The sequence below is a fragment of the Haliaeetus leucocephalus genome, unplaced genomic scaffold, assembly GCF_000737465.1.
Source record: "Haliaeetus leucocephalus isolate CR32 unplaced genomic scaffold, Haliaeetus_leucocephalus-4.0 Scaffold451, whole genome shotgun sequence".
Lineage (NCBI taxonomy): Eukaryota > Metazoa > Chordata > Aves > Accipitriformes > Accipitridae > Haliaeetus > Haliaeetus leucocephalus.
In genome coordinates this window covers 3,412,419-3,421,347 of record NW_010972887.1, presented here as the reverse complement: position 1 = coordinate 3,421,347, position 8,929 = coordinate 3,412,419, and the positions used below count along the sequence as shown (strand labels likewise).

General features: G+C 39.4%; 1 protein-coding gene across 1 annotated transcript in view; it reads left to right on the top strand.

Annotated features, from left to right (window-relative positions):
• Positions 1-96: 96 nt before the first annotated feature.
• DARS (aspartyl-tRNA synthetase) overlaps positions 97-8,929 on the top strand; it is a 41,730-nt gene continuing 32,897 nt past the window's right edge. Inside the window, exons 1-2 of the mRNA XM_010575181.1 lie at positions 97-1,216; positions 7,378-7,470. Coding sequence (XP_010573483.1) covers positions 1,192-1,216; positions 7,378-7,470 — 118 coding nt within the window. The 5' untranslated portion in view covers positions 97-1,191. The remainder of the gene's footprint in view (positions 1,217-7,377; positions 7,471-8,929) is intronic.

Sequence of the window (8,929 nt, the reverse complement as noted above, 5' to 3'; positions counted from 1 at the left end):
AGGCCGGGCCCGAGGAGGAGGAGGAGGAGGAGGAGGAGGAAGGGGGGGTCTGGCCGGGCCCGAGAGCAGAGCTGCCTTTTGCTTTTGCCCTGCCTGTCCACCTCCCCCTTCGCCGGGCCCGGTCGGTTCGTGATTCAGCTGAAGAGCTGTGCCCCTCTCCGGTCAGACAGCATCTCCTGACCCCCGCTGGATGCCCGATCTCCGCCTGTGCGGGTGGAGGAGGCCCTGCTTGAGCGGTGAGGAACGGCACAGCCCTGCCCTGTCCCGGTGCCCTTTCCCCGTTGCAGTCCCCGACAGAAACGCTGCTCCACGGCAGGCCACTTCTGCAGGGGCACCCGTGGGTCCTGCTGGCCTGGCGGGTGTTTCTGTCTGGTACTTGAAGATCGCGGATCAGTGCTGAAAATCTGTGGGCCAGTATTTTTTCAAGAAGGAAAAAAAAAAAAGTACTAATAACGAGCATCACTTCATTTTGTTATAAAATCAGTTTTGCTTGCCGTTGAAAGGCCGAAAATGCATCAGCAGAAAGGAATTCGGAGTACAGGTGGCATCCGTAGAATTATGCGTGGGCCACAATTCATCAAAAGCAGAGAAACAAAGACCCCCCAATTAAAGCATTTAGAATGAACTTAGGTTCATATATTGACTAGAATAAAATAAATAAACCAAGGCTTTTTTTTATCTGGGAATCAGTGGGCTTAGTTGTGAAACTAGAACTGTGATCTTTTTGATGAAAAGGCCCCATCCCCTTGTGTCCTACCTAACAGATTTTCTTAGCAGTCGGTCAAGCTTGCTTTGGCTGTCATAATGACATGCAATCTGCTGGATTTCTTAGTATGCCTGAATATAGGAAGGAAATACTTAGCAATGGATCTGGTTCTGTAGGGCTCATTTATATTTTCAGGAGTAGGCTCTTTATAGAGGTATTCACACTAACATCTGTGTAGCAAATAATGATGCTAATGTGTGTTTGCTGTTGTTGGAATTTTTTTTTCTTATAGGGCACAACTATCTTCTCTCACTTGTGTATCTCTGAGAGTCTAAAACACAATTTCTTGACTTTATAGCTAATTGTTTTGTATCAACTCGGGTAACTCTAATGGTTTTGTTCATCTTTTTTGTGTATGCTGCTTTGATATATGTTTCTCACCTCCATTTTAGGATTATGCTAAGGAAAGATATGGAGTGTCATCAATGATACAATCCCAAGAGAAACCAGGTCAGTTAAAAAATGAAAAAGGTTCTTTAAAAGGGGAGGGGGACGGGACACAAAAAAAAAAAAAAAAAAAAAAAAAGAAGTTATGTACTTGATATCTTCAGTACTTGTTTGAGAAATCATTTACCAAACCTTTTCATTCAAATCCTGCTGCCATTCTTTCCCTTTATTTGAATACATTTGGCACTTGTGAGGCTGCATTTGGAGCGCTGTGTCCAGTTTTGGGCTCTCCAGTGCAAGGATGACATTAACATTTTGGAGCCAGTCCAGTGGAGAGCTATCAAATTGCTCAGGGGACTGGAGCACATGATCTCTGAGGAGAGGCTGAGGGAGCTGGGCTTGTTCAGCCTGGAGAAGAGGAAGATGGGTGGTGATCTTATTGCTGTTTAAAGCTATGTAATGGGAGGGTGTACAGAAGATAAAGCCAGACTCTTGAAGGTGTGTGGTAATTGGACAGGAGGTCATGGGCACAAGTCGCAACACAGGAGATTCTGATTAGATAGAAGGAAAAAAAAAAAGAGTGTGGATATTGGAGCTGGGTCCAGAGAGGTTATGGAATCTCAGTCTTTGCCCTTGCCTGGACCACGCCCTACACAGCTTGTCAGTTTTAGTTTCTGTCCATCACCAGGCTTGATTTTTTTTGGATTAATTTATTTATAATGTACTGAGTCCTGAGATGTCAGTTTTTTTCTTTGTTTGGAGTAAGTTCTGCTATGGCTTGCTGCAGCAGTGCTCTCATCTGAGTAGGATATTTGTCTGCTTATGCAGCCTTCATTACTCCTGCATGTGAGCACCAAATCCATTAAGATTATATATTAATATATATGAATTTTATCATTATTCACACCCCTGTGAATTCAGGAAATCCTCATTTTCTACTGATGGGGAGTTGAGATTCAGAAAGACTTGTCAGCTGGAGAACGATCTCCCAGGCCAACATCCCAAGAAATACTAATCTTCATATTATTCAGTGAATGAAATGGGAACGAGGGAAGGTAATAGACTGGCTTCTTGTAACTTCTTCATAGTGAAATGTAAAAAAGGAACATCATCTGTGATTGCGTGATTTTTTTTCTCCTCTGAATGGTTGCTTTGGTTGAACTCCCTTAGGAAGGGGAATGTAGGGAAGAGGAGGAGCCACAAAAGCAATCATAGGTTGAAACCAACTGAAGAGGAATATTATGTCAAGAATGTAACGGGACAAGAAAATCTCTAGAGACTGTATTAACAGTCATTATTGAATAAAATACACACTAGCTGTCAAAGAAAGGGAACTGAAGTTGAAATCACATTGTAAGCCAGCCCAACTGCTGGCTGCTGTGGTCTCTCTCTTCCTGATGCCGGGTTTTCTACTGATCCATTTCAATATGCTGGTAATAACAACTTGTTTAGCCAGCTTAGCAAAGTGAAAGAAGTTGGCTAGGGGTCTGATGACTGCTGGAAGGGGCAGGAACAGAGCCATCCATAGTTAGGTGTAACCACATAACAATCCATAAATTGGTGTGCAGTCGCAACCTAAAAGGTACGATATTAAGAAAAAGGTAACTTCTCCAAGTTAGCATCTGACTGGTTAACCTGCACTGCTGACTGTAGACTGAAAGATTGCCCTATTGGATCTCCTCTCCCTGCAGTCTTCTGTGATGGCATTTGGCTCACAAGAGTTTCTGCAAGCTGTGTTTCCTCTGCCAGTTTCACACCCCATAGCAAACAACCGTGTGGGAGACCCAAGCTGGCAGATTGAGATGGTGGATCAAATCCTATTCTCATGGAGAAACTCTACCCTGCCAACTGTCTCATATTCAAAAGAAACACTCAGGAATACTGTGGAAAAAAAAATGTTGAGAAGGAAAATGGCAAAAGCTACAGGAAATTATATGAACAAGGCTGAGTGCTGCGTTTAGATCTGTTGTCCCCCTGACCCTCGATACTTGTTTAAAAAAAAGTCTCAGCCACTGTATGGGCAGGATTGAGTAGGTTTTCCATTGGGCTTAAAATACAACCTACAACACTCCTGCTGTTCTGTTTTTTAGAAGGTTTTTAGGACACCAAAATTCAGTAACAATAGAAGCCAAAATGCCTATAATAAAAAAGTTCAAGATCAGCCTAGTCCCTTCCTTGACACTAATGCCCTCCTATTTCAAGATTCAGTAGCTCCTGCCAGGGAGAGCTCTTATCAAAGGACTCACGGGAGAGTGAAGTCATCACTCAGCATCAGTACTGTATACATGCTTTTCCCCGAAGTATTCTGCTTGCATTGAGTGTCTTGGAGGAACTACTGCTTGGGGCAGGGGGTGGTGGGGAAGCAGAAATGCCAGTGTTCCCATCTGTCTACTGTATTAATTTTGTTTCTGGAGTCTGTGTGGGTACATGCCATTTCTAAGTCAGAATAACAAATTGTGGTATAACATGCAGATGCACATACCGTCTGGTAACTGGAGCCAACAGACAATACAGACACGGACATGGGTAGGAGCTCAGTTGGATGTCTGCAGCATTGTTGTTTTTAGGCTAGCTGTAGTACCTGCACTGTCCTGACGACACTGGCTGGACGTGGGAAGTTAAAAAGCTTAGAGTGATCAGAGCAAATTATTTTCCCTTTCCAAGGGATAGTCTTATTGTCCTTTTGCTGTACTCATAGATTCTTGTTCCTCTGCAGGCAAATTAAAACTCTTTTCACATGTTCATAAAGTTGTTGCATAGATGCTCCACCTTGCTCTACTGATCTCACACACACCTCTGCCTTCATTCTTGGCCCACTTCAGTCTTCTAATGTTGGCTGCCCTGGCTATCTGATGTTCTCACTTCCCGTTACATCATGTCTTTAAGTCCTTCATGCAAGCTTGAGGCTACGATTGCTAGTAAAACTTTGTTTGCCTTTCCCATTTTCTCCCTTCAGCCCCATTACTTTCATCTCCCCTCCCTGGAAGCTGCTTTCATCTTATACTGCTTTTGGCTTTCAGGTTTTTTTATTAAACTTCTCTTTTTCAAATTTATCTAACTTTGTAAAGATGCTGGCACTTCACAGAGACAGCAGAAATATTGATCATACTGTTCAAAACTCCATGATGCAAGATAAATGAACTAAGTAAACAGGCTGATGTGACAGGCAGGGAATGGGGGTCTCGGGGTGGAAAAGTGATTTGGTCTTGTATAACCCACACAGCTCTTTGGGTTTTTATCGTCTCCTCCTGTGTTTAGAAGAGGTTAGAGTTCTGAGAAAAAGATAAGGATATTTAGTATTTTGAAAAGAAGAGATTGTGCTATACACAAAAGAAATGAAAAAATACAGTTTCCCCTTAAACATGATTCAAAATGGCAGTGAAGGTGAGGTAGCATGAGTATTGAATTGGGGCTGGAAGTGTAATTTCAGACATACGAAGTGTTTTGTTTGAACTTTGTTTAAAATCTTTGTTCCCTTGTCTTCACTGGAACTGTAGCATGGTTTAAAACCTTTTATTTTTGCATTACTTAATTGTCTGTAAGCGTTTATGTGGCAAGAAGACAGAAAAATGTAAGTATAGCTTCCATTTGTGAAAGAACAAGTAGGTGGTAGTCTGAAGAGGATGGTGGGAGGCCCTTAAAGGTGAGAGCAAGAAGCTTGATTTTTATCACGGAAGAGATAAAAAAGAACTGAAAGGGATTCCAGGTGAAATGATACGTGAGAGTACAAAGGGAAGATTTGAGCTACAATATGTTGGTTGGATGAGAGAAAATGAGTGGCAAATGATTGCTTACACTAACAAATGCAGACATTATCACGAACTACTGGCATTTTAGAAATGAGAGATGGACAAGACTAGATTTGGGAAGTGTTGAAGGAGGGAAACAGTGACATAACAGTTGTTAGTTACATCTAGCTCTTTTCAGGGGAGCACATTGACAGGACCAGAGGCAGTGGGCACACACAGAAACACAGAAGGTTCCCTCTGAACACGGGGAAACATTTTTTCACTGTGAGGGTGACAGAGCACTGGCACAGGTTGCCCAGGGAGATTGTGGAGTCTCCCTCCATGGAGATATTAAAAAAATGTCAGAACGCGATCTTGGACAACTGGCTCTAGATGGCCCTGCTTCAGCAGGGTGTTGGACCAGATGACCTCCAGAAGTTCATTCCAACCTCAATCATGCCGTGATTCTGTGATCTGTTGTTGGAAAAAATGACTTTATGGTGTCTCTTTTTGGATATTGTTTTATTACCCTTTTTATGAAAGGTGAAATAGTTTTTAATAATTCATACCATATAAAAATTTTTGTGTTAAAGTTGTCTTGTTTCATGTTGATGAAACATGAACTGTTATGTATCCAAAAGACTTTTTAAAATATTTATCTAATGCAGATGGTTCCTGAAACACTAAGGATCCATAAAAAGGCTAACACCTCATTCTCTCTTTATGCTTGTGCCTGGAAAATGTTTTAAGTTTCTAACAATACAGTTTTAAGTTGACTGAGGTAATTTTAACTGTCTGAATATCAGACTCTTAGAAATACTAAAGCTTATGGCTTGTGCTGGTTGCATGTTTCCTGTAGTACTATACTGATAAAGTTTGATCATCAGAAGTTGCTGGCAAGTGATAACATCTTTATTCCCCTTTCTCCCTTCCCCAGTGCATGCGTGTACACACATACATTATTAATATATTTGAGTCAATTTCCTATCACATTTCTCTGTGCACTTTCATTCTGTTCTGCTTTTGATGTGTGTCTGTGAAGAAAAAAACTACACTGCCATGAGAATAAGCTAATAAACATTTTCAACCCCCTAAAATTCCCAGTGCAGAATAATAGGCTTGCAGGGCAAGCTGTGACTGGTATTGAGAGACAGACGGAAGGAGTCCAGAACGGCAGATGGTAACCTGGGGTAGGCAAACTTTGGAAAAGTTCTGGCGCGAAAAGTCTAGAGTGGAAGTGTCTTAGTAAATTTAATGTTATCTTGAAACAAGGGAGAAGCCTGTGATGAAAGGCAGAGAGAGTGAATTTGCTTGTGTTACATAACATAGAATCATAGAATATCTCGAGTTAGAAGAGACCCATGAGGATGAATATCTCCCTTGAAGATTTTTTTTTTGTCGAATAAGCAGTGTTTTTAACCACATACTAACTGTAAATGAGTAAGTGTAGCTGTTAGAACTGTTGAGGTTCTATGCAATGCTATGTATATCCTCGTAACTGATTTGTAGATACTACAAGAAATAAGTGTTTGAGACCATGCAAAAATACATTTGGCCAAAAATCTACAGAAAAATGCAATTAAACAAGTACATTTCAATAGTGGTATGCAGCCAGCATATTGGCAGCTCATAATGGTTGTATAAAAGTCCTGATTTATTTAAAAATATTTTCCTTGACATTTTTTATTTTTTCCTTTGCTATCCAAAATCTGGCCTTTCCAAACCATGCATTCCTATTCTTATTTAGCTTTCTTGGGTACATAGAATTTGAAGGGTTCTTTCTGATGAATCCTGGCTCCTACAATGATAGTAGTCCTAGATCAGGTTGTCAAAGAGATTCTCTCTTAAAATAAATTTTACTTGTTTTACATAGTAATACTCTTGTTGCTCCAAAATGCTCTTGGTTTTATCAAAATAAATCTTCTTTTAATTTCTAATTCACATTTATTTCTGGTTTCTTTATTTTAAGTAATAATTATTTTACAGTGATATTCACCCTACTTATGTAGATACAGAGAATAGTCATGTCACCTCTGAGCCTTTGTTTTGCTGTGTTCAACATACCAACTTTCACGTTGCACAGGGGAGCGGGGCAGACATCCCTTAGCTAGCAGAAATTCAGACTAACAAGTGCAGGTAGTACAGTGCAGCGCAATGAAGTCCTATCAAAAATAGTGTAGTCATACTGGGTTCTGCCATCCGTGAACTACAGTAAGTCTTGCTTTTGTTTTAGTGCAGTTTGACCCTGCTGTATGAGTCAGACAATAAGCTTGAACCAATTTAAAACTACTTGATCAAGTACAATTCACTGAGAAAGGAAATGGGATCTTGTGTGTTTTCAGTATATCTATTATGCTGTAGATACAAAAAATAATGTTTTGGATTTGTTATGAATTGTAGCAATGATGGAAAATGTATTTGGAGTTTAAAGTGAAAAATGTTTTTCTTCAAAAAAAAACTAAACCGTTTTAAAATGTGGTTTTTTCTGTAATTCAGATAGAGTTTTGATTCGAATAAAAGACTTGACAGTGGAGAAGGCTGATGAAGTGGTTTGGGTTCGTGGCAGAATTCATACAAGCAGAGCTAAAGGTGAGATGCCTCCAGGGTTTTTATTTTTAGTTCCTCACATTGTTAGTATAACCTGAATGTTTATTAACCTGAACCTGTTGGCTTCATGACCTGTTAGTTATGTCTTGCATACAAGAAAACTTTGCCACCTGATTACCCAGTGTTCACTTTGACTGGTTATTTTCTATTTTTTCCACCTCTCTTTTCCCAAGAGGGGAAAAGGAAATCTTGTTTTCAGCTGAGTGGAAATTGGGTATTACTATTGAATTGTAGTAAAAGTGAATTTTGGTTTCATCATATTACTAAATAATCTGTGGACAATTGTAAATAATAGGAATTTTAAAGTACTATAGTCATTCTCCTTTGGGTGTTAACAGCTGTGAGATAAAAGTTACAAGCTTCTACTGTAAAATGTACTTTTATTATAAATGTATCAGTTGTCAGAAAGGCCATATTTATTCTGCTGCATATGAATATTTTCACTATACCTTTTCTTTGTCAGGATACAAAAATCTGTGTTAAAATTTCAGAATGTTTACTTTCAGTTACCAGTATCTGACTACATCAATTTGAACTTAAAATAAGAAACATCATCTTTCTCTAACAAGACAAAGGGAAAATGCTTTTATAGGTTCTCAGTAGTGTGGGCTGTCGTACTTGGCTGTCTGACAGCCATATTTCTTCCCTGGAATCAGAAGTTCTCTCCGGAGATCAGTTTGCCATATGCAAACTTAAATAGGTTTTGGCCTTTTCAGTTGACATCAGATGCTGACAACTGTTGTACTGGTTTCAGTTATGTTTGGCAGCTCTGTAGTGAGATATAAATACCTTGTCTTCCCAAGAGTTGAAAGAAAAGAGCATAAAGAAATTGTCTTCACGAATGAAAATTAACTGTAGTCTGAGAATTGGAAATAATGCAAATGAGGGGCAAGAATCCAGTACAGAATATTGTCACAGATACCAGATTAATTTCTCTTTTCGAGGCTTCATTTTCTTAAGGAATGTCCCTCTTAGTAAGTGTCTGTACTGCAGTCAGTTAAAATAAGGTACTGCGTGGAAATATATACATATAATGCACATTTTAATTTGTATTAGAATCTTTATATTTAGGAAGTCTTGTGATTTCTGCAGTAGTTCTGTAGTGTGGTCTTACATGGAAGTCTCTCTTTGCTATGTAGAGAGATTGTCAACCCCCAAAACTGTGAAAGCCTTGGTCATTACAACTTGAAGTTGTTCAGACAGGAGACACTATCTAATTTAAATGTTACTATCAGTATAGAAATAAGAGTATCCTTATGGCTTTTTCTTTTGCACTTGTAGGAAAATTCAGATTATTAACAGAATTTAGTATATTAAAGACAGGTGTCTGTGCAGACCTTTAAAACAATGTGAAATTCAATGGTGGTTTATTACTGTCTCTGTATTGCATTTGTATACAATATCTTGTATGATGTATGCATTTACTTCAGTCAGAGTAACA